The 26528-nt window shown below is 43.7% G+C and overlaps 1 protein-coding gene across 2 annotated transcripts in view; it reads right to left on the reverse strand.

The window, feature by feature from the left end:
- Medag (mesenteric estrogen dependent adipogenesis) overlaps nt 1–26528 on the reverse strand; it is a 39594-nt gene that overhangs the window by 5035 nt on the left and 8031 nt on the right. Inside the window, exons 1-2 of one of the 2 annotated variants that reach the window (XM_070003025.1) lie at nt 13482–14057; nt 3331–3440 (exon numbers count right to left, since the gene is read on the reverse strand). In XM_070003025.1, the coding sequence (XP_069859126.1) occupies nt 3331–3440; nt 13482–13759 (388 nt within the window). In that variant the 5' untranslated portion in view covers nt 13760–14057. Of the gene's footprint in view, nt 1–3330; nt 3441–13481; nt 14058–26528 lie in introns of those variants that run through there. The other variant, XM_070003026.1, reaches the window with a different exon arrangement.

Below are 26528 nucleotides of genomic sequence, written 5' to 3' on the forward strand. Positions count from 1 at the left end.
ATAAAGCAGTTTTTTCCACCTTCCACAGAGATTTTAGTCATTCACAGCCTCCCTTGTCGGCTCCCGCAGCACCTAATGAGATTTCCCAAAATGCTCTGGAGAATTCTGAAGATTTAGAGGGAGCATTGGTATGAATTGGAGGGAGAGCTCAGGGCTAGTGGAAAAGTAGGTTAGGAAATCAGGGTCCTGGGGACTACAGTGTGTTACTTATGTCCCAGGGATCAAAAGCTTCACTGTATAATTACTACCCAGGCCAACTTTGCTCCTACAAGATACATACAGCATATGGAGGGAAAAAATGAAATCTCAACAAGGTCAGTTTTCATGTCTCAGACTTCTTTACCTTGCTGTATTTAAATCACAACTTGGCTCTAACCAAAACATTTCCACATTTGCAAAGCAGAGTATCAGCAGCAAAGCCCAGCAAAGCCTTCCATTCCCCACCCTGGCTTCTCCTGGCCCTCTGGGTACACCTGGCAGCATCTCTGCTGTGTGGCTTGTCTAGGATTTCAAGGGTTTAGGCATATGAGGCTTATTCTCCTGTCTTCCTTCCCTAATACTACTCCAAGTGGAGAAAATGTCTCACCTGCTATTTAATATCACAGATTTGAACCATCAGACAACTGAAGGTTGGTATCTATTGTTTCTTTTGGTTTATGTTCTAATCCTTTATATCTGATTCTGTCTGAGGGATACTTGTTCACTTCTTAGGTCTTGGAATGTTATTATTAAACTCTTAACTTTTTTAATATCCAAGATCAAGATCCATAGCTTTGTAGGGTGTTGTTGGCTCAAGCCTATAATCTTAGCTACTCAGGAGTCTGAGATATAAGTATCTAGATTCAAAGTCAGCCGGGGGCAGGAAAGTCCAAAAGACTCTTATTTCCAATGAATCACACAAAAAGCAGAAAGTGGAGCTGTGGCTTAAGTGACAGAGCACTAACTAGCCTTGAACACAAAAGCTCCCTGAGTTCAAGCCCTAGAACTGGTATAAAAAGATACATGGCTTTAATTTTAAGTTCTTCATGAAGGGAGACACAGAAATACCCATGCCATCTTCTGTTTAAAGGTAATTAGGCAGGTGCAGGTGGCCTACATCTGTAATCCTAGCTACTCAGGAAGCTGAGATCTGAGAGTCACATTTTGAAGCCAGCCCCAACAGAAAAGTCCCTGTGAGACTCTTATCTCCAGTTTACCACTCAAAACCTGCAAGTGGCACTGTGGCTCAAGTGGTAGAATACCAGCTTTGAGGATGAAGAGGCTCACAAACAGTGCCCAGACCCTGAGTTCAAGCCCTGCAACCAACAAAAAATAAAAATAAAAATAAAAGATGAACCATCATGAAAAACTGAACATTTTGTACTTGCTTCTAGATATCTCAGAGCAAACCTGTGGGGCTCCAGGAACAAGGAATACATTTTGGGGGGGAGGTCCAGTCGTGGGGCCTGAACTCTGGGCCTGGGTGCTGTCCCTCAGCTCTTCAGCTCAAGGCTAATGCTCTACCGCTTCAGCCACAGCGCCACTTCCAACTTTTTTTCTTTTTGCTTATGTGGTGCTGAGGAATTGAACCCAGGGCCTCATGCATGCAAGGTAAGCGCTCTACCACTGAGCCACCTTCCCGGCCCACAAGGAATAAGCTAAGCTTATTCATCTTTATTTTCCTACCCATGTTTTCCTTTCTTCTGAATTATTCAGGCACTTTATATATAAACAGCCTATATCTTCATTGAGACAAGTGATAAGTAAAATGAATCAAGCAAGCTTTTTGGTACCTTGAATTAAATTCCACAGAAACCAAACCAAGACCTTCAGGCTCCTTAAAGGAACTTTAAGCAGGGCTACCATATTCCACAGTTATGGTGGATGGGCAGATTGTGCACTGTACAACTCTAGAAGATGTCATTCACATTTACAGACATTGGTAATTGTCCTGAAGAAATGGCAGCTTTTATAATTTTTTAAGAGTTCAACTTAAAATAGAGCAGTGCCGACGAGCTGCTTTAGTTACAATTTTTATAATCTCAATCATCTTATGTTTCCATATTATAGAACCTCTTTATTTTACAGCTTTTCCCAAGATCAATCAATGGTGAGTTTCTGTACCTCCTTCCACAATAATTGTCATACAAGTGTGTACTCTCTGTAGGCAACTCACAAATGGAAAAGTCTCTTATTCTTTCTTTAGATTCTGAGAGGTCAATGCAGGAGATGTCCTTGGAACAGTTGTGAATTACATTTCCCCAGAGCCAGCCAGCTCTCTGGTCAGCATCAAGCCATAGCACACGAGGGGCTCAGATGCTTGACAAGTACTGTTTGTCACTGAGTGTTCTGGCCCCCTTTGCACAATGAGTTGTCCTGCCTTTAAACTAGGAAATGTGTCAAGAGTTGACTAATCCTAAGCAATGTTGGAGGATGTCTACTTGAAATTTGTACATCATTTATTACCATGTACTTATTTTAAGAAAGCCATTTAGAAGCAAGTTCAATTTACTCTGCCCTTATCTTTGAACATTATGCCCATGATCTAACCCTGAGAGCAGAAAGAGAAGGGGAAATAAAATTTTTCCTATTAGAATTAAGCTGTCACAGTAACAGACATGTCTACACACAAAATTCTCACATACAAACATCAAACATAAAGCAACTAAACTTGCTATTTATTTTATCTTAGTTTTCTCATCTATAGAATAAGGATAATATATGTAGGACAAACATATTTTAGTTTCTTGGGTCATTTCAAATGTATATTATTGTCCCAGAAAAATTGTTAATATTGACTTCCATAGTTTAAATGTTCCCATTTGGATGATAAACCCCAGAGGGACCTTGTGCCAATCAATCACAGTAAAGCAAGCCTAAAGCACAGTAAGTGTTTGATAACTAACTAGATTACATGTCATCTTTACAATTCCGGGTATTTCTACAACCCCTGAAGGCCTAGAATATCAGCTCCCTTCCTGCCTAGACAGGAAGTAGAATCTCTGAAAGTTCAGAAAGTGAAATCACTTCCTGACTAGGCAGGAAGGAAGAAAGAAGCTTCCAAATAGAGAGCTTCTTGCTCTAGGACCATTAGAAATTGGTCCTTTACCTGAATTGTGAAATTATAACCTCTCTTTACATCTTAATAAGAATAATAAAATTATATTTTTTAAAGAAATTGGTTCTGCAATCTGCTTCCATATGCCAGATAGTCTCACATACCAGACTCCTTGCTGTTGACCTTACTATAATGAGACATCTGTCCTAATTTCTCCATGCTCCACACCATCAACATACTTTAGCCTATAGCCCAGCAAGACAGAAACCCACCAAAATTATTTATATGCTTACCTTTTGAAGTGTCTTTTTTGGTCATTACATTAATGAAGAACAGCATGGGTTTGCTCAGTATAGTTTCCCTATAGTCTTTATAATCACAGTAGTTAGTCAATTCCACATACCTAGGGGGGGGAGGGGAAGAAGACAAATTGCAAATGTCTCATTTAAGGAAGAAGATGTACTTACTAGACAAGTGCCTGACCCAGTCTCAAGCCTTTAAGGGAATGGGTCCATGCAGAGGTTCTCATATGTTATACCATATAGATAAATCTCGTTCTCCTGCTCATAGCTGATTGACCAAGGGTTCAGTGTAAGACCCAAAGGTGACATGGACTTTGAGATAGCTTGGTGTCAATGCTTATCTCTTTATCAGATTAAAGCCAGATCCATCTATTATTTGGGCTAAAAGAGATTGCTTGAAACTAACTCAAACTTTTAAGTCCCCAAGTTCAAGAATAAAGTACACTCAGTGAAACTGGCTGAGTTTTCTACTGCGGACTCATCTTACCTAACTGGTAGGGGGTATTTTCTTTTTCTTATTTCCCACTTCTCCCCCCTAATCTCAAGATAAATGCAGCCCCTGGGTCAATAACAAAATCAAGCAACATCTGTATGAGCTATTACTAATTTATATTTCTTCAATCCTTGTGCAGTTTTTAAAAAAGCTATTATTGGACCTTTGCCCATATCCTCATTAAATTTAGATTCCTTGGTTTTAGTTCATTATTCTAGCCTAGAAAGATTTTTTCTGAATCTTGACTCTCATTTTCTAGCAGGTTAGCTCCTTCTCACTGCCCTATAGATTTTCTAAGCAGTCTTTATATGTCACTACCACCGTTGTTAATCTAAAGCTCAGAGTGCAAATTAGCTTCCTTTTAGGAAGGTGGCTAGTTTATTGTTTTCTGAACTACAGCAAGCTCACAGGCTGTGTGGTTGGCAGAGACAGCTGGATGGCATGCAGTGGGCTGAAAGACACCTTTGTCCCAGTCCCTCCTGAACACAAAGCTGGCTTCCCATTCAGACATCTGGCAACATCTGCATGGGCTGACTGAGCAGACAGCATGCACTGCCTTTTGTTACAATACCAAGTGACTGCTTCTGTCTACTCATGGCAGAGACAGCTCCAGCCATTTCTGTCAGATTAGCTGTCCTTCCATTGCCTGACATGAAAATTACAGCCTTGGAAAGCAATGGACTGCTGCAGGGAGCTATGGTCACACTGTTGTCTTGGCATCCTTCCCACTTGCCCATGGCCCACAACCCCCTCCTAGGAGCCAGATACAAGATGGCAGCCAAGATGTGGGAGGATGTGGGAGAATATTGACCCCAGGCAGGAAAACACAGATCCTGCTTGGCAGTCTCCAGGTCTATGTCATTATCTTTTGCAGGATTGCCAAACATGATTTTGAAAGCTTTTAATCATGACACCCCCCTGATGGAGCCATGGAGGTATTTCCTGACTTCTACTTTATCTGCCTTTGAAAATAGTCTCCATTTCAAAACCACCTGAACTAGTGATAGTCTGGGAGTTGGTCCTATGGTGAAGAAGGGGAGGAAAAGAGATTGAGTGTATTCTAGAATTGGTAAAGGGGAACAGATGTTTGATGCTCTGGGGTGTTTGAAAGGAGAGGACTCCAGAGAGGAAGGAGGAAATGAAGCATGAAGAAGGGTCAGGAGCTGAAAGCAGGTAAGACCTGAGTATGGAGAGGGTAAAAGAATGAAGACATGCCAGGCGTTAGTGGCTCACACCTGTAATCCTAGCAACTTGGGAAACTCAGATCTAAGGATGGTGGTTCAAAGCCAGACTGGACAGCAAAGTCCATGAGACTCTTATCTCCAATAAACCACCAGAAAACCAGAAGTGGTGCTGTGGCTCAAGTGGTAGAGCACTAGCCTTGAGCTGAAGAGCTGAGGGACAGTACCCAGGCCCAGAGTTTAAGCCCCATGACCAACAACAACAACAACAAAAGAATGCAGACAGGACTCTGAACACTCTTGGCTCACACTTGAAATCCTGACTACTCAGGAGGCTGATATGATGATCCAGGTTTAAAACTAGCCTGGGCAGGAAAGTCCATGAGACTCTTAATTCCAATTAATCACCAAAAAAAGCTGGAAGTGGAGTTGTGGCTCAAATGGTGGAGAGTTTGCATTGAGCAAAAAAGCTATGGGACAAAGGCCAGGCCCTGATTTCAAGCCCCAGGATGGGAAAACAAAAACAAACAAAAAGCAAAACAGGATTGTATGACTATGATTTGTATGATTTTTCCTTTCATCACCAGCCTCACCTGAGCAAAACATGAAAAGAGAGTGAGGTGTAGATACATCAACTTAGGGTGGAGCCAGGCACAATCCTAGCTACAGATGGGAGGATCATGTTTCAAAGCTAACCCAAGCAGACAAATTTGAGAGAATATCTCCAATGAACCGATGAGATGCCAGAAGTGGAGATGTGGCTCAAGGAGTACATGGTCATCCTTGAGTGAAAGACCTAATCAAGAGCCTGAGGCCCTGAGTTCAAACCCCCAGTTCTGCCTACACACACACACACACACACACACACACACACACACACACACACACACACACACACACATTCAAGATGGAAATAAGATATGACTCTATGGAAGAGCAGGGCTCTGAGTTCAAATCCTAGTAGTTTCTTTGGCCTCTAAAAGAAAGGAATGGTTACCAGTAGAAAGAACTACCAGTTTTCCAAAGAATTCTATGCAAGACATTTTGAATTCTGTATAGGACTCAAAAAGTGATTTCTTAGTGTGTATGTGTGTGAGCAAGAGAGTGTGTGTGCATGCATACATGAGTGCATGTGCACACTCGTGTGTATTTATATATACAGAACTGGGGGTTATATCTGAGTTAGAGGACTAACCTATACAAGAAGTACCCATTTTAGAATCTGAATTTAGTAAAACACCTGTATAATAAATGGATGTGTAACATAATTTAATGTGCTTTTGATTATATGGAGGATTTTGAAGGACTGTAATAAGTTGTAAATAGCTCAGATGTGTGAAAACACTTTATCTGAGAAGCTCTGATACTAGAACTTGCAGACAAAAGATTGTGGTAAGAGTCTTACTTAATAAAATCCCTGTCTCTAGTTAAGCTAAGTAAGAGCTACAGTAATCCCTCCTTAGCCTCTAGGGATATATTTCAAGACCCTCAGAGAATGCCCATAAACCTTGGATAGTACCAGACCCTATGCACAAGCACTGTGATACCTTGATACTAATTTAGAAACCTATCAAGTGACTAGAGAAGAGTAGCATATACAACATGAATACATGATCCAAGGAGGAGCATCACAGCAGGAGAGTTCACCATATTATTTGGAATGGTACACAACTTAAGACTTCTCAATTATTTATTTCTGGAAATTTCTGTTTCATATTCTTTGATCACAGGAGACTACAGGTCACTGGAATCTGGAAAAGCTAAATTATGAACAAGATAGCCTACTGATCCTTTATAATTCCTCCATTTCCTGTCTCTTAGTTATATGATCCAATTGTTAAATGCCTCAAAAGTCTAGTAAACTAAGTAAATATGAGAATCCCTTTGAAATTCACTGTTACAAGATTTGAATATGTAAGTCAATAAAGTACAAAAGGATCAAAGGATCTAGTTGTTAAGTCCTGCAGGTATTTAAGTAATTGACATTTAATCACTGGTTTTATTCAAAGATGAAACTTACTAGAGTACTTTAGGGACAAGCTATTTGATGTTTAATCATGAATATTTCCGAATTAGTAATGCAAATATTGCCTCTACGTACTGAATATTTATTATATTTGCTGAAGTTACATTAGGGATAAAAAGCAAACATTTTAAGTTATATAGTTCCTTTCAATTTTCAGTTCTTCATCACTTTTAACTTGGCACCTAAATACCTCTGGGCTGAAACTTCCTAAACCTGGCTTTAATGCAAAGACTGGAAGAAAAAGCAGTGTCTCACAATGAGATCTAATTCATGTCCTAATTGGTGTGTGAACTCCAGTCCAGGGCCAGAGAGTTTGCTGTGACCTTGAGTGAGGTACTTCCCCTGGCTGACCTTCTCCCTCATATATCAGAGTAGCAATGACAGAATTTTATCTTGATAAAAATGCAGGATATGTGACATGGACACAGAGACTTGGGCTCCTAACTGATGCTTGATGAACATCATGAGCAATTCTTATCCTGGTCCCTTCAGCTGGTCCACAAAGTGAAGTTCTGTAAGCTTCAGTGGACATGAACCAAGGCTGTGTTCATTTGAGTTCCCAGGATATGATGAGCAGTTTCGCCTCCTCTACTCCAGCTTCTGTACTCATTTTTTTTCAGGTTGGAAGACTAAAAGAAATAGCTTAAGGAGGTAATGTGTAAAAGATGGGTTCTAGAAACAGCACATTATTCTGCTGGTAGCAAACCCAGGAGTGGCTGAAAGACCAGTTCTCCTGGGTGATGCCAACCCACAGGGTCCCACTACATTTCACATCCTTGCTTGGCATGGATCTGGAAAGCAGGTCCAAGCTTCCTCTGACTCTAAACAGAAATTCAAACCCAAAGTTGATTCTGGGGGGGGGGGGGTTTATATGCTAGTACTGGGACTTGAATTCAAGGCCTGAATGCTGTCTCGTAGCTTTTTCACTCAAGGCTAGCATTTTATCATTTAAGGTACATTTCCACTTCTGGATTTTTGGTGGTTAATTGGAGATAAAGATCTCATGGATTTTCCTGCCTGGCTTTTAATTGAGATTCTCAGATCTCAGCCTTCTGAATAGCTAGGATTACAGGAGTGAGCCACCAGAGCCCGGTATGTCTGTCTTTTAAATATATATACACCTATATGAAAACATCCCAGTGGAATATCATAGAAGCTTTTAAGTATTTGCCGATTAAAATAAAAATAATAAATCTTTATATTCCAAATAAACAAATGAAAGTATAAACTCAAATACACATTTAAACCCCTCTGTTCCTGGAAGCAGCATTCACAGTGGCCCAAACGTGGAAGCAGCAGAAGAGTGATTAAACGTGTGGTGGAAAGGAAAGAAAGGAAATATTGACATGGACTCCAACCTCAATAAACCTTGAAGACAATGTGCTAAGTGAAATAACCCACAAAATAATTCAAACTTCTATTAGTTAAACAGAATAATCTAATTCATTCAGGGAAAACAAATGGTGTTACTTGAGCTGGAAGAGACAGGACTAAGAAATTCTTTAGTGGGCCCAGAGCTTTGATCTGGGATGAAATCATTCTGAAGGTGGCCAGAGGTAATGGTTGCACAAACATATGAAATTACTTTATGACACTCAACTGTTCTCTCAAAATGCTTAACACAGCAAACTTTGTGTGGCGTGTTAAGTGGCAACAGTTAAAAAGGAAAAAAAAAGTACATGGATTGCAGAGCAGAGAAAAAGAGGTACATGCAGCAATCATGTTTGTGTATGTAGGAGGCCCTGGACCTGCTGTGGCTTTCACAGTCTTTGGCTGGGACCCTAAGCAAAAGCCCTCAGGCACAGACCACTGTTAGGGTGAGCAAGTGTCTGTTCTCAGTGATTGCTTGATCACTTTGTGCAGAGCTTCGTCAGCTTCTCTTTCTACACTAACTTCAGTGAGACTTAACAAAATGTTCAGATTTGGGATGCTCACATCTGTGGCTTGAATCAAGCATCTACATGTCCATCTGTTTATTCATAAAGTAGCTTGTGGGTGCTTAGTCTGGATAAAACATTGATTTGACAGAGATTTTGTCCATCCGTGCCTATATACAATGAAGATTTACTAAACTCCTGTGTGCTAGGTTCTGGGAACACAAAGATGAGAAAAGAAACCATCTTGCTTCCAATGGTCTCTTTGACGAATATGCCATTTCAATATGAAATGATGGGTGAATAAGACCTTCTTGCTCTAAGTGTGATTAGGATCACATGGCACTGGGATCTTGTTATACTTCAGAATCCAAGCTGAGTGCTGGTAGCTGATGCCTATAATCCTAGCTACTCAGGAGGCTGAGATCTGAGGACCTCAGTTTGAAGCCAGCTCTGTGCAGCAATGTCCATGAGACTCTTTATCTCCAATTAACCACTAAAAAGCCAGAAGTAGATCAAGCAGTAAGAGCACTAAGTGGCTCAAGAGCACTTACCCTCAGCAAAAAAGTTCAGGGACAGCACCAAAGCCCTGAGGTCAAGCCCCAGGACTGGCAACAGAAAAAAAGAAAAAGAAAAAAAAAGTAGACAGAGCCTCTCTCAGTATTATTCCATCATATTATTCCATCATATTGGATCAATATCCCCAGGAACCTTACAAACTCATTCGACGCTGAGACACACTAGAGACATAGCACCTGCCATGCCGTCTTACAAACCAATAATTCATTCAAACTTGCACGTGCCAGAGAAATGTAAAGCATCTGATGCATTTGTGTATTCAAACTCCACTAGGTTATGTCTAGTCTGTTTAAATAAATGGGAATAGAGGGGATGGGGCCAAGAGTTAAAGCCATTTATTGAAGTGAGACAGATATTAAATGAAAGATTATTCTGACAAAGAGATTGGCAAAACAAGAGTTCTGGAGCTACAGAGTGGCTGCATTCAACAAGCCAGGCAGACCTTTGACAGTGCCCAGTAAGCCTAGGAGAATAGCCCTCAGTGTGGCTGGAGGTCAGAGCCAAGTTCTGGAGGAGGAAGCCAGGAAGGGAGGCAGCACTGCCTGTGGTTTTAGGACCAACTGATGGATCAGAGTGTGATGGCTGGTTCTGTGACTTCCACAAGGGTTCAAAGTTAAAATACCCTCTTTTGGAAGGCATCTAAATACTTTAACATCTTAGAATTCATTTTCCTTACCTGTGCTAACAAAAGTTATTCTATGAGGAGCTGGGAAGGTGGCTCAGTGGTAGAGCGCTTGCCTTGCATGCCTGAGGCCCTGGGTTCAATTCCTCAGCACTACATAAGCAAAAAGAGAAAAGCCAGAAGTGGCGCTGTGGCTCAAGTGGTAGAGCGCTAGCGTTGAGCTGAAGAGCTGAGGGACAGTGCCCAGGCCCAGAGTTCAGGCCCCACGACCAGACCCCCCCCAAAAAAGTTATTCTATGAGGTGGCTAATAAATTAAATCATATGTGCAATATACTTAGTTTGTGGGTCTATGTAATAATAATAATAATAATAATATAAAAGCTTAGCCTGACATTAGTGACTCAAGCCTGTAATCTTAGCTATATAGGAGGCTGTGCTCTGGAGAATTGAGGCTTGAGGCTCACCCAAGCATAAAGTTAGTGACACTTTGTCACCAAAATAACCAGCAAAAACATCAGGCTGGTGACTTGGCTCAAGTGGTAGAGTTTCAGCTAAGCAAGCAAGTCTAACATGCTCCAGAACCAGACTTCAAAGCCCTCTAGTGGAATACACACACACACACACACACACACACACACACACACACACACACACACACACACACACACATGCGCGCGCGCTCGCACAAATGATAGATAGACAGACATATTTTATATAGAGATAGAGAGGGATTCTAACATCTGTCAAGGGATAAATGTATGCCAATCACTGTTTTTTGAGGCCTTTCCCAATTTTAAGTCTACACATGAGCCTTCTAAGATTGAGAAGATTATTATTCCCACTTTATAGCTGAGAAAACGGAGTCCCATGGAGTTAAAGGATACATCTCAGGGTGGCTGAGCTGGTACGTGCAGAGCCTGGCATTCCCAGCTTGCCTGCACTTCCTCTAAGCTGGGTCTCGCCAGACTCCCAGCTCAGTGTGGGGATGGGTATCATTTCAACAGTGTTGTGAGGCACCCTGTACAGAGGCTGCTACTCTGGGCAGGTTTCCACATCTGAGAACTGGGACAGAGCGGAGGAGGGTCACAGGACAGGTGCACAGCCCTGCAAGCTTCATATGCAGCTGAGACCCCCGAGTCTGAGCAGCAGACAGCTCCACTGGGGGAGAGAGGGAGAGGCAGGGGGGCCTTCTGTTCAGCACAAATCAAAATGTGTCCCTTCCCTGACTCTTCCCTAGCTTGCCTCATGAGTTTCTCCCCATTCATCTTGCCCTCTGCTCCAGCACAGTGCATAACTGTCACTCAACTAGCCAACAGATGGCCAGATGTGAGCAGAAGCAGGTTACACTTCTGCCTTCAGGACCTTCCTTAAATCTCCTGCACATCCATCCTCTTTTTAGGCTCACTGTAGAAGGTACCCATGGGCTGATAGATCCCAGTTATTTACTTGTGAGTTACTTGCTCAGTTATTGACTATGTGAAAAGCTGAAAGAAGGAAGAGTTATTTCTGGCTCAAGGCAGTTTTCTGGCAGCATAGGTTCCAGAGTTGGGTAACCTTTTTTCTGCCAACAACCATTGGGGGTATTTATAACATCATTTGAGAGCCATACAGAATTATCAATACAGGAAGAAGGCAGCAGACAAGAAGCATACAAAAAAAAAAACCCCTGCATGTCTGTTCAGTCATGTACCAAGTGATTTTGAGGGCCTTACATGACTGGAGGACCAAATGTTTGATATCCCTGTTAGATGATGCTACCTAGAAGCCCAGTTTCTACATAGAACGCTTTCGGTATCTGCCTGAGGTTCATCATTTATCTCTGAGTCCTAAGTTTCCCCCACTTTAAAATGGTCAGGGACAATCATGCCAACTTTGTAAGCTGGTGTGAGCTAGTGCTTGGTACCCTCTGGTACTCAAATAAATGAATAGCCAGTTATCATTCCTTGTGCTTACTTAGATTGCCCATAATGCTTCTTCCATGCCAAACAGAAGAAGTCAGCTAGAGGTCCTCTTTGTTGATTCCAGCCTTTCTAGACTGAGCTTTGAATCACAATCCTCAGATCGTAGCCTCTCAAGTAGATAGGATTATAGATGGGAGCTTGTGACTGACCAACAGTCATCTCTTTGTTAACCATTTATAAATCTGATTTTGGACTCCTTCCTCTCACTGGCCCCAGCTTATCAGCTGACAATTTTCCTATGACTAAGGGAGAAACTCTTGCTGGAGAATGACTTTTCAGGTACTCAAAGGCTTTCACTGTCTTGGTGAGGCAAAGCAAACCCTCCCACCTGCTCTCCTGCTCTGCTTCCAGCAGCCTTGAAGAAGGCCCTGCAAATCTCTCTCTTATTTTTACCTGCCCTTCTAGGATCCATCCCACTCACTGGGTGCCCAGTATTGCCTTTCTGAGTTACAGAGGCATGTGGGGGGATAGGAGGTGGGAGGGGCTCCCTAATCAATCAGACTCTAGATCTCAACTCAACTCTCTGGAGTGCTCAATCCCTGGATTACATATAAACAGAGCTTTTCACTCTCTTCCCCCAGATTGGTCCCTGGGAGTGGGAGGCTAGTAGAATCAGACATGAATTGCCCTCCTTCTTTATATGCTGAGATGGATGACCCACATCCCAGCCTAAGCATTTCAGTTACTTTGCTCATCACAATTAAGCAAACTGGATGCCTTTATTTAATTCAAGATTCAGGTTTGTCCCACAATCTATAAGAGACTTTAAAAGCCACCCTATTGCATCTGTTTTCCCACATGCTCCCCGGCTGGGCTTCCCCAGGTTTTGATCCCCACCCCCATCCCCCACGGCTGATTGGTTCATTCACGAGACACAGAGAAGTCCAGGTCTCCAGTGAAGTGAACTTTTTGTCATTGCTTCTCTGCTGGACCTATCTCCTCATTGGATAAAGCTAATAATGTTCAAAATGGTACCTCCTTCCTCTTTGCACCCCGTGTAGTCTGCACATTCCAAAATCTAAAACCAAGGGAGTGATGTGGGCATTGCAAACATTTCCTAAAGGGTGTGACACCCCCCAAATCTGAGCTCTTCCCACCCAGTTAAAGAGTGGGAGAGGAAAAGCACTGGGTGCCTTGAGTGGTGGCCAAGAGAGTCTGCACCCTATGCTCCCCGAGACGCCCCTCACGCTGACTTCTGTACTGCTTCAAGCTGCAGAAAATCTGGGCAGGAAGTTTGCAGGCTCCAAGTGATATTAATGAGCCGTCTAGAGGCAGCCACGAGGGGAGGGGAGGGGTGGAAAAAGAGTCCCAGATGGAGGTCTGTGCAGGGCAGATTTGGGGTGTCCACCACAGAATGTGGGGGACCAGGTGATGATCCCCAAGGGAGGGAGACAAGGACACCCACCTCTTGATGTAGCTGCTGAGACGGTAGAGCTGCCCGTCCAGGCTCACCAGGCCGTCACCAAAGACGTTAAAACCCCCGTGTGCTGCCCCCGTGTCCCCTGGCCCAGGCACCACTAGCTGATCGCCCCGCAGCTGGAAAGCGCCTGGCTGCAGATGCAGCAGCTGCGTCAGCGGTAGCAGGGCCAGCTCGCAATCGCACGTCCAAAGGCTGCGCAGCTCCCCCGACGAGATGGAGGTCAAGCTGGGCCTGGCCATGGGTTCACAGGCTGCAGTTGCCATGCTGGTCCTCACCCCACCTGCTGCCGTCTGGCTTCCCACCAGCCCCAGCTGGCGCCTGAGGGTCTGCAAGCTGCCTGGGTAGGTGCAGAGCCAGCTAGGTCTGTAGGATCAGGTAGTCACCTGCCCACCCCACAACAGCTGTCCTCTCCTGAGCTGCTGCCCGGCCCACCAGGAACACTGCAAGCAGGACGCAAAGAAAGCAGTCCGTGGGCTGGGCAGCCTGTTTTATCCGCCCTCCCGGCCCATGGGCACGACCCCAAACACTCAGGGCCCAGTCAGTTATCATCAGCTCATAACTTGGCGTCCTTCTTTTAGCCTGATCAGAGCCAAGCCTTAGTTAGTCATTCCCTTCTGGGTCAGCTACTCATAGCCGGCAATGGCCCCACCCTACCAGGCAGACACTTCCCTTTCCCTCCCCACTCCCACAGCTGGAGATGGGGGGAGAATCCTTCTCCAGATGCCCAGGCCTGGCTCAGGGTGAGCACCTACCATGCCATGCCTCCCAGCCTCTCACCCCATTCTCTCCACCTGGGATTCAGGGGTGGTCAGAGGGCAGTGCTGGACTCTACCTCCATCCCCTCTACACCTCCTTGCTCACTCACACTCAGACTTCTGTCCCACCCTCCTCCTTAAATCCCCATCTGTCCCAGCTAGATCTAACCCAGCATTTCCTTCCTCTCAGTCTTTCCAGGCCCTGGTTCCTGTGCCTGGACTTCCTCCGACCTAGAAATGCAATGATCATCATGCTACGTTTCCATCTGGCCTTCACAACTCCTCCTTGAACTCGATCCCTTGCTTTTTGTGCTCCACATGGACCCTAAGTGGCGTGCAGAGGTAGATTGGGGCCACAAACACCTAGCCATCCTCCTTACCCTTCAACCTATCTTCTGCTCTGTGAGCTCCTGGATTGTGTTCCTTCCTTCATTCTATAAATATTTGAGGGTGCAGCTGTGTGCTCATTAATCTCCTGAGGGATGAAAGGAAGACGATTTCATTCAATTCAATTAAATGACGATTTCCAGGACAACTCATAGGGGATGGAGCTAAATTCCGAACAGACTAGAACAAATAAACACAATGTTGTTGTATGTTGTCTAACTTATAGTCCAAGAGGCAAAAGAAATCCTGACAGTCATGTTGTCTTAAATGAAAATCTGCTTACTGTGAGAAGAGAGGAGCATCTAGCCCTTGACTGAGACTTCCCGGATGGTGGGACTTTGGACTCTAAGGTACCACCTAACAGGTAAATAGAATTTAGGAGTGCTGATCTTTTGTCTTTTGGGTGCCTCCAATAGTGGACTTTTGCATAAGTTTAATTAAATTGAATGCAAAGTCCTTATGCTCTATTTCTTCTGAACCCTAGGATATAGTTGAGCTCCATTTTCTACTCCTGCTTTAGAAAAACGTATCTTTTCTCCCGACTCAGGCCTCTCTGAATACGTCTAGCTCACCGTTCAATCAATACTGGGCAGGATGCATTCATCACTGCTAAATCAGTCTTCGGGGGGAAGGAAGGAGACTCTGACTGTGTAATGAAGTGTGAGAGTCACTGCTCAGAGGATGGGAATGGAGCGAGCTGAGCTGATAACTGCAGAGAGGATTCAGTGCCTGGGCTGTTTTCTCTTTTCTCAGAATGATATGGAGCCCAGAGTTAGACCTGTCCCGGCCTGCTGGGAGCTCATTGACACTGCAAATATTTACAGCTACTGCTGAGCACCAGGCATCATCTTCAGTTCTGGGACCACACACACAAAACTAAGAATAATAAGAAATACATAGGTCTTTCCTATGACCCAGCCATACCACTCCTGGGCACCTACTCAGAACATCATAAACCAAGATACCATAAAGACGCCTGCACATCCATGTTCATTACTGCACTATTCATAAGAGCCAAGTTGTGGAAACAGACCGGATGCTACAATAGATGAGTAGATCTAAAAAATGTGGTACCTATACACAATGAAATTTTACCCAGCCATTAGAAAGAATAATATTATGTCATTTGCAGGGAAATGGATGAACCTAGAACAAATCATGTTAAATGAAGTAAGCCAAGCTCAGAGAGACAAATGGCATATGTTTTCTCTCATATGTGGAAGCTAGATCTAAAATACAATGGGACATGATAAATTATATAGTACTTGAGGCATCCACACACAGTGAGACCAAAGGAGAATACTCTTAGGAGAGGAACACAAACATGTAATGCCTATGTGCATCTGATCATATAAAATAATATTTACTAGCCAGGTGCAGTGGCTCATGCCTGTAATCCTAGCTACTCGGGATGCTGAGATCTAAGGTTAATTGTTCAAAGCCAGCTTGGGCAGGAAAGGCTGTGAGACTCTGATGGCCAATGAAACACCAGAAAGCTGAAAGTGGAGCTGTGGCTCAAAGTGGTAGATGGCTAGCCCTGAGCAAAAGAACTCAGGAACAGTGACTCCAAGTTCAAGCCCCATGACTGCCAAAAAAAATTATTGAGATACACTTCAAGAAATGGAAACAAAGCTGGGTGCCGGTGGCTCACGCCTGTAATCCTAGCTACTCAGGAGGCTGAGATCTGAGGATCGGTTCAAAGCCAGCCTGGGCAGGAAAGTCCGTGAGACTCTTATCTCCAATAAACCACTCGAAAACTGGAAGTGACATTGTGGCTCAAGTGGTAGAGCACTTGCCTTGAGCTGAAGAGCGCAAGAACAGCACCCAAACCCAGAGTTCAAACCCCACAACCGACCAAATAAAAAAAAAAAAAGAAAGAAATGGAAACGAGAGATTTGTTCTTTGCTGCTGTTGTTGTTGCTGTTGCTGTGTTCTTTTCTTTTTTTTCTTTTTTTAAATTTTAATTTTAATTTTTATTGTGAAAATACTGTACAGAGGGCTTACAATTATATGGGCAAGATAATGAGTACATTTCTTATTAAGCATTGTAGCCTCCTCCTTTTTTTCCCCTTCCCATCCCTTCCCATCCTTCCCCCGCCCCCCCACCCAATCCTCCTCCTCTCTTTTTTTCTTGTTTGTTCATATATCTGTCTTTGGGAGGGACAAAGGGACAACAAATGTGGCAGTGGTACTCACTAGACACTATGTGGAAAATGAACTATTCAACTTGTGGGTAGGGACAGGAGGGAAAACTTGGAGAGAGCAAGGGACAGGGTGACATTTTCCAAAAAGAAATGTATTCATTATCTGACTTATGTAACTGTAACCACTCTGTATGTCACTTTTATAACAACAATAAAAAATAAAAAATTTTAAAAAGAGAAAGAAATAAAATAGTTGGGCGTACATGGTGGCACACACCCATCATCCTTGCTATTCGGGAGGTGAAGGGAGGAGGATCATGGGATCAAAGCCAGCCTAGACAAAGTGATCTAGGACATGGCGTAAGTGATAGGAGAACTTGCCTAGATACTAGAGGCTCGGGGTTTGCTTGCCAGTACCACAAAAAGACACGGGAAGGAGAAAGAAAGAGGAGGGAGGACAACAGATGTAGGACAAAGTCCTGTGAGAGGAAGGTGCCCTGCATGGTGGCAGAAATGGCATGGTGACTTGGCTTTGAATAGGAACATTGCCAATAGGAAACTGGGAGAGAAGATTGTGGATCAGTTTGGGCAGAGAGAAGGTGTGGTCTATTTGGCGAAAAGTGGAAGATTTTGAGTAGTTAATAAAAAGAACTCCCATTTGGAATTGGAGATGAGACCAGGAAGGGAAACTGAGGATAGATTGTGACAGGCCCTTGGAGCTGTCAAGGAATCTGAATTCTTGGGATAATGGAGTTTCCTTGTTTTTAAAGATGGAAAGTAAGCCGGGTGCCAGTGGCTGACACCTATAATCCTAGCTACTAAGGAGGCTGAGATCTGAGGATCACAGTTCTAAGCCAGCCTGGGCAGGAAAGTCTGTGAGACTCTTTTTTTTTTTATTGTGAAAATACTGTACAGAGGGGTTACAATTACATGGACAAGATAATGAGTACATTTCTTATCCAGCATTGTAGTCTCTTCCTTTGTTTCCCCTTCCCATCCCTTCCCGTCCTCCAGTGAGACTCTTATCTCCAATAAACTACCAGAAAACCGAGAGTGGCACTGTGTCTTAAGTGGTAGAGTGTTTTCCTTGAGCTGAAGAGCTCTGAGACAGTGCCCAAGTCCAGAGTTCAAGCCTCACCATCCAACAAAAACTAAAATAAAATAAAGATGGGAAGTAATACAATTATGGCTAAGTTTAGGTAAGATGCCTTTGCTTATGATCAGATAGAAAGCAAAGAATGAAGAAAGAGAAACAAGTTAGCAAGTTGATGTAATAATCCAGACAAGATACGATGAGGGCCTAGGGGAATAGAGAAGATGGATCTGGGCCATTTATAAGCTAAACTCAGCAGGTTTTCATAAGCAAATAAGTGAAAAGGAGTACAGAAATTCATTTAGTCTCTCTCTCGGGTACCGAGTCAGATGGTGCAGCCTTAATGAAACTTGGGGTTGTGGGAGACAAAGCAGGTTTTGGAAGAGAAAATGATGGGTTCAGGTGGGGCCATACTGATTTTGAGATACTTATGGGACATCCAGACTTACGGGAAAGCCCAGGAAGAAGCTGGGTCTGAACTTTTGGAGAAAAGATAGGATTTGTGATTGAGATTTGAAAATCATTAGCTCAATGATGAGGGCTGGAGCCAGGTAAGTGGATGGGAGTGTGCGTAGTCAGCTTTCCATTACAGTAACAATACCTGAGGGATGCAATTTAAAAGGAGGAAAAGCTAATTTGGGCTCATGGTTTCAGTCACACACAGTTGCTTTGGGCCTGTGGTGACACCGTGCATCATGGCAGGAACACATGGCACAGGAAAACAATTCTTCTCATGGCATCAGGGACGCAAAGGACAGAAGGGACTAGAGTGTTGATATCCCCTTCAAGAGCTTGAACTCAGGGCCTCGTGTTCTTCCCTGACTTTTTCCCCTCAAGGCTGGCACTCTACTACTTGAGCCACTTCCAGCTTTTTGCTGCTTAATTAGAGATGAGTGTCATAGACTTTTCTGCCCTGGCTGACTTCAAACCTCAATCCTCAGATCTCAGTCTCACCAGTGTTGTTTCTGGGTTTTTTGGTTCCTTGTTTCCACTTTCTAAATAATTGTATATTGTGCAGAAAAGCGATGTCGAACACAATAAAAACATTTTAAAGATGTTTTTGTTGGTGTATTATCTAGAGACTTCACACCTTTTCAGTAAAACATCAGCATTGTGGATAATTTATACACAACTGAAATGCTAGAAAACATGGGAAAGTGGACAGAAAACAGCTACCTTGAATGTAATCTTGGCCATCTCTTTGAATTGAATTTATTCTTCATAATGCAAGTACCAACCAGGTAAACATAATCATTGTTGGTACAATCTGTTCTGTTTTGTTGTTGTTGGTGGTGGTGGTCATGGGGCCTGAACTCTGGGCCTGGGCGCTGTCCCTCAGCTCTTCAGCTCAAGGCTAGCGCTCTACCACTTGAGCCACAGCACCACTTCCAGCTTTTTCTGCTTATGTGGTGCTGAGGAATCGAACCCAGGGCATCATGCATGCAAGGCAAGCGCTCTACCACTAAGCCACCTTCCCAGCCCAGTCTGCTCTTATTGTTGCTTTGTTTGCATGGTTACTTCCATATTGTAGAATTTTTTTTATGTTGTTCCCATTGAATACTACATGTAAATCATGTAAATTACTTTACATATAAATCAAGTAAATTACTTTTTCGGGCTGGGAAGTTGGTTCAGTGGTAGAGTGCTTGCCTTGCATGCATGAGGCATGCATGGGTTCGATTCCTCAGCACCACATAAGCAAAAAGAAAAAACTGCAAGTGGTGCTGTGGCTCAAGCGGTAGAGCGCTAGCCTTGAGCTGAATAGCTGAGGGACCGCGCCCAGGCCCCATAACCAACAACAACAACAAAAAAATTACTTTTTCTTTGTAAATAGTATTTAGTTTTTATTTACATTAAGTAGTTGTACAAAAGAGTTTAACTCTATATGTCAGTCTCTGAGTACAATGCATCTTTTTTTTTATTGTGAAAATACCATGCAGAGGGGTTACAATTACATGAGCAAGGTAATGAGTACATTTCTTATCCAGCATTATTGCCTCCTCCTTTGTTTCCCCTTCCCATCCATTCCCATCTCCCCCACCCCCCCACACCAAAGCTGTAAAGTTCAGTTTTTGAAATAATGTCTTGTCCATCTCGTTGTAGCAATGGGTCCACCTGTATCCCTATTTAAACGATTTGTTTTCTTCCTTCTCCTTCACAAATTATATCAACATCAAATACAGTGAAAAGAGGGGTTATACCTTGGGGGAGGGACATACAAAACGACAAAGAAATCATCTTATAAATATGTTAGAAACAATGGCAAGAAAGAAAAACCATAGGAGTCCTTACCTTGGGGCTCATTTTGCCTAATATCAACTTATCTGTCATCTTGATCAATGTCACCTCTCTCATCATTCTCCTCCATCTCTCCCAGCCTCACCCATCCCCTCAAGCTACCTGCTTCCATTTTCACAGATACACATTGAATATTATGACTTCATCCATTCATGTTTAAAATCTCCACATTATTTTTCTTTTTTGGGGGGTGGGGTGGTCTGGTCGTGGGGCCTGAACTCTGGGCCTGGGCACTGTCCCTCAGCTCTTCAGCTCAAGGCTAGCACTCTACCCTTTGAGCCACAGAGCCACTTCCAGCTTTTTTCTTTTTTGCTTATGTGGTGCTGAGGAATCGAACCCAGGGCCTCAAGCATGCAAGGCAAGCACTCTACCACTGAGCCACCTTCCCAGCCCCATCCACATTATTTTTCATCAAGTAGATGCAGTCTTGTTTGTTGACACACTTCTTTACTCTTGAACACGTTGGTCACTTCCACTTTTTCCTTACAAGCTACAAGGAATATCTTAGCACTATAATTTTTATGATTCCTAAATTCTCCAAAAATGGAATTATTGGGATAAGAGAAATGAGAATGCAAGGTTCTGGAAACACATATCATTACTTTACAAAAGAAATCTTCCATTCCTGTACTAATCAGCAGTGAATTCTTGTGGTTTCAAACTTTGGTACAGGGTTATTTATTTATTTGTGTGGAGGTGGGGTGGGGGGAATGGGTGGGGGGGGTGTAGGTGGATGAGTGTTACCAATGCATCCAGGGCCTGAAATTGGGCCCTCAGCTTTTCCACTCAAACCTGGCACTTTACCACTTAAGTCACAGCTCTACTTCTGCCTTGGTTTTGGTGATTACTTAGAGATAAGATTCTCACAGAGTTTTCTACCCAGGCTGACTAGGAACCAAGATCCTCAGATATCCTGAGTAGCTAGGATTACAGGCATAAGCCACTGTGCCAGGCTCAATTGTGCTTCTTAAGCTATCCAGAGCGTGGTACCTCATAACAACCTCTTGAGCTGACAAGAGTCTTCCTGACCCTTGGCTTGAGGCAGATGTGAACTAAGCTCCCCTGGCCCTGCTGAACCCAGGCAGTGCCTACTATGATACCCCTTCCTCGTCTCAGAGACCCTCACTCACTTTCTAAGCACAGATTCAACACTACCTACTCAAGTTAAGTTAGATGGCTTTCCCCTTTGTCTTGGAAGACAAATGGCATCCACCATGCAGGCCCTTGAACCACCACCACTACAAGTGTTATACTGTTGATTTGTCTGTCAGGCTCTCCCACTAAACCACTGAGAGGATAAACAACAACAAATATATCTTGGGCCTTTTTTTATTCCAAGTACAGTGCAGTTTTGGAGAAATTATCTAATTTACTTTTATTGAATGAATGCATAAATGAATGATAAGCAGCCCTGTGTCATAGTTATAAATAAAGTCCTTAGAACACGGTCTGGCATAAATAAGTACTACTGAATGTTTGTTAAATAAATGAACAAAATATCCTGAACAGGCTTTGGATCTTTTTTTTCCCCCTGCAATTGTAACTGTCAAAGTCTTGTAAAAGCTCAAGTAGAAACATATGGCGAAATAAAAGCCCAGATTTGCAAAGAGATTTTATGCAAATGAGTTGCAATTCGTACTCACTGCACCCACCGATTCCTGACAACTTTACTCATGCTTTAATAGAATGGAAAATTCTCCTGCCTTCCCTCTGTGCTTACCTCACTGGACGCCAGCTGTGTGGTTCCTTGAGCTCACTACTTCCTGCCTGCCCAGATAAATACTCCTCTAGCGTTTACACATATGTTTACCCAGGCCAAGAAGCTGATGCTGGTGACGTACATTCTTTGGCACCTTGGTTGCATCCTTAATTGCTGGTGGATCACTCAGAGCCATGGGGCAGTGAAGCTAATGTAGGTTAGGTTGCTGCTGCAGCTATGTGCATCAGGCACATGAAGAGGGTGAATGGAAGCACATGGAGGAAATGCAGGTGATGCTAAGAAGACTGAGTCTATCCATGAGAACCAAGTGTGAGAATGAGATACCAACAAAGTCAGCAAACACTGGATGAGATGTTCTCATGGACCACATGCTTGATGTTAGAATCCTTCACAACCATCCCAGGGGACCATGCAGAGGCAGGCAGGCACAGGAGAAAGATTATTATAAGGTTTATTAAAGGGACCATATCTCCTGGGAGAGGAAGCACATGGCATCTACCCTTATCCAGGTGGCAGGTAGCTCTGGGGCTGGTGGTATGGGCAGGTGGAAAGAGAGTGGCCAGCTATATGGTGGGAATTCTAGGGCAGGGAGGAGCTCAAGTCTGGATGGAGCTGAGGACCAGAGGCAGGGATAATGCTAACACTTGGGACTTGAAGATGCCTGTTCCCTTTCTCCAGAGATCTCAAAGGCAAGTCAGCTACAAGCGGTCAAACACTGTTGGAGAAGGCAGATAGGAACATGGACATTCATCTGGGCATGACATATCTGGAGAGTCAGAAACATAGGGCTGTATCAGAGGGGAGGGTCATAAAGTTCAGGAACAAAAGTGTTGACTATGAAGGCAACCCAAGAACAAATCCAGAAATTTGAACGGTGTTGGATGTAGTTGAAATCTCACTGGAGAGGGTTTTCTCATAAATACTTTTAAATTTTCTGTACTTTTGGAATTATTGAAGATCAGGGACTCAGATGTACCTCAGGAGCAGGCTTTTGTGTGTGTGTGTGTGTGTGTGTGTGTGTGTGTGTGTGTGGTGTGTGCGCATACGCACGTGTGCGCACACGCCTCCTGGGTGCTGTCCCTTGGCTTTTGTGTTCAAAATGAGGGCTCTACTACTTGAGCCACAGCTCCACTTCCAGCCTGCTGATGGTTCACTGGAGAGAAGAGTCTCAAAGACATTCCTGCCTGGGCTGACTCTGAACCAGGATCCTCAGCTCTCAGCCTCCTGAGTAGCTAAGGTTACAGTGCCGTCTGGGAGCAGGGTTTTGATAGGCAAATAAACCTCTAGCAGGACCTCACCTCTAGATGGTAATGTTCCTCCATAATTAGAGACCCCCTACCCAACCTACCCCATCCCTACCCCTCTCCTTGCTGGCTTAAAGCCTGATGGGATTAGTCACACAAGCTTATTCTAAGATATTCCTCCTGTACTTCCTGCCTTTCTTTAAAAAGCTCCAATAAAAGCATTGGCTCAAACCTTTCCCTTGCTCCAGCCTTCTGCGTACTGAGCTCCTTGCTGTCCCTCCCATCGCTCTACATGCTGTGCTATGGCTCCTTCCCTGAGCTTCTCCCTGGGTCTCTTGTGTCTGTACCTAAGTGAACAAACATCTCATAAAAGAATGCAAACATAGGCAGGTGCTGGTGGCTCATGCCTGTAATCCTAACTACTCAGGAGACTGAGATCTGAGGATGATGGTTCAAAGCCAGCTTGGGCAGGAAAGTCCGTGAGACTCTTATCTCCAATTAACCCTCAGAAAACTAGAAGTGGCCCTGTGGCTTAAAGTGGAAAAGCACTAGCTCAAGCTCAGGGACAGTGCCCAAGGCCTGAGTGCAAAACGCATGACCGACAAAAACAAAAACAAAAATAAAAAAAACAGAAGAGTGGTTCTCTGTAACTGTGGCTGCAGATCAATCCCTCCTTGGCTGGGAGTATGCATGAGAACATTCTGAGAGTGTCCAACCCTAAGAGGTTATTACTCTAAGAAGAGTAGGAAGGCCAAGAGATTGTCCTGGAGACCATGTAATGGCCTCAACATCATTGCTACTCCTGGAACTAACATATGATCTAGCCAGGTATTGGAGTGTCACTTCCTTCTGCATCCCAGCTACAGTGTAACCATGACAACAAGAATGATAATGGCTAATATTTAGAAAGACTTCTCTGTGTCAGGAACTATTGGAAAAGCTATACTTACATTAATATTTTTAAATTCTCTGGGTTAAGGACTATACACATCGTGTGTGTGTGTGTGTGTGTGTGTGTGTGTGTGTGTGTGTGTGTGTGTGTGTGTGCAAGTACTGAGGCTTGAACTCAGGGCTTAGGCACTGTCCCTGAGCTTTTTTTTACACTGAAGGCTGACATTCTACCGCTTGAGCCGCACCTCCAATTCTAGCTTTTTGATAGTTAGAAATAAGAGTCTTCATAGGCTTTGAACTGTGATCCTCAGATATCAACCTCCTGAGTAGCTAGGATTACAGGTGTGAACCAGTAGCGTTGGACTTCATATACTTTATGGAAAGGGAACTAGAGTGACATGCCAGAAGTCACACAGAAAAAGCACTTGTAAAAATCCCTTCCTAGCCAATGGGCAGGTATCTTAGTCTGGGTTATTGTCACATGATGATGGGGACAATGCAGGGTGTATAAACAAGAGAAACTTTTATTTCTGGGGAAAGTTAAAAGATCAAGGCACCAGCAGATGTGGTATCTGTTGAGGGCTGCTCCCTGCTTCATAAATGGTTCCTTCCACACACCCTCACAGGGCAGAAGGGTGGTCCCCATCAAGGGATCTCCATGATCTGATCCAGTCAGCTCCCAAATGCCTATCTCCTCAGACCATACTCCGATGATTAAATGTCAACATAGACATTTAACTGACATGCTAGTGTGGGTCCACAAACACCCACTGCAGTGGCTGTGATGTTATTATGGAGGAAATGGAAAGGTTCCCTCTTCCCAGCAGCATGACCTCTAGAGCAAATGAGCCAACTAGGGTCCCCAGGGAAAGTCCAGCCTGCTGCTTGTGTTTGCATAGCCAACCAGAGTGAAGAATATTGGTTACTTTTTAAATGGCAGGTATCAGAAAAAGAGGAACTGGGGATGAAACTTAATGATCAGAGAGACCTCTCCTAGCAAAGTAGGGGGCCTGGTTTCCCGACCACTCACTCCCCCCCAAAAAAAAATCAAAAGAAGAGTAATGTCTTATGAAATACAAAACTTATTTTAAGTTCACGGTTGACATCTATAAACAGCATTGTATTGAGACACAGCCCTATGGTTTATGTGTGAGGGTTTCTGTGTAACAACAGCAAGGCTGGGAATAGTCTGAACAGAGACTTTTCCTGACTCTGGAAATCTGAAACATTTATTGGCTGGCCCCTTTAAGAAAAAGTTCTCCAGTCTCTACACCAGAGTCCAGACTGGGATCTAGGGTGAGTCTTTCCTTTTCTCCCGGCAATACTTAGCCAACTCTCATTCCTCCAGAATGTAAAGAACTTCTTCCTAAGAGACCTAAAGAGAATCAAAGCCACATCTAAAATTCAGACTTCCTGTCACTCTATTCATGGAAAAAATCCCTCCCTCCTATTAAAAAAGAAACTTTACATAATGGCTGTTATTTTTCCCCCATGGCCCACATCTTTTTATGTGTTAGAAGTAGCTCTATTCCTGTAACCATTCACCCATTCATTCCTTGGGGCCACAAACAACATGGGTAGAGTCTGCAGGCCCTGTTAGTGTTCCTTTCGAGGACTGTTGGGTGGAAAGTCTCCACATCATCAGTAGTAACCTCTAGTCTTCATCCAAGACTTCAACTGTCAGACAGAGACTTTGAACCTGGACAGAACTAAGTTTAAGAGCCCTATACTTCTAACCCTGAGCTCTGTACTAGGCCTGACTGATGGTGAAGATGCCCTGGTCTCCCTTTCTGAGAACAGTCATTTAAGGAAGATGTGCAAAGCACTGGGTGAAGGCCAGAAGCTGTAGCAGCCACCATCACCAGCATCATCATCTGTGGGGATGGAGAATTTAGTTGGAGCCATCTATAGTTGATAAAGTTTGACACTGGTTTCAGAAAAAAATCAATACCAAATTCTTTTTTTAATTTTTTTGCATTGTACTCATAAACTGACTTATGGAACTGTAACCTCTTTGTAACAAGGAGGAGGAAGGGGAGGGGGAGAAGGAGCAGGAGGAAGAGGAGAAAGAAGAGAAGGAGGGGAAGGAGGAGAGGGAGAAGGAAAAAAACACAGTGGAGGAGGAGGAGAAAAAGGAGGAGGAGGAAGAGGAGGAGAAGGAGGAGGAGGAGGAGGAGGAGGAGGAGGAGGAGGAGGAGGAGGAGGAGGAGGAGGAGGAGGAGGAGGAGGAGGAGAAGAAGAAGAAGAAGAAGAAGAAAAATCAGCATGCTGATATGTGTTATGAAATCTAGAGCCCAAATGAGTTGAACGAGAAAAAAACTATTTTTCCTCATACCACTGCCGTCTGGGATTCTGAGCAAACACCAAGCATAAATCACGAGGATCTTGGTAAGGCTGGCAGACAGCAGTGGGAAGGGAGTCTGTCCAGAGCCCTGAATTCATGGTCTGCACATCAGGCCTTTGGAATGCTGGCTGCATGCAGTAATTCCTTCAGAAGGAA

This window comes from Dipodomys merriami, unplaced genomic scaffold, assembly GCF_024711535.1.
Source record: "Dipodomys merriami isolate MVZ:Mamm:240054 unplaced genomic scaffold, mDipMer1.0.p SCAF_6, whole genome shotgun sequence".
Lineage (NCBI taxonomy): Eukaryota > Metazoa > Chordata > Mammalia > Rodentia > Heteromyidae > Dipodomys > Dipodomys merriami.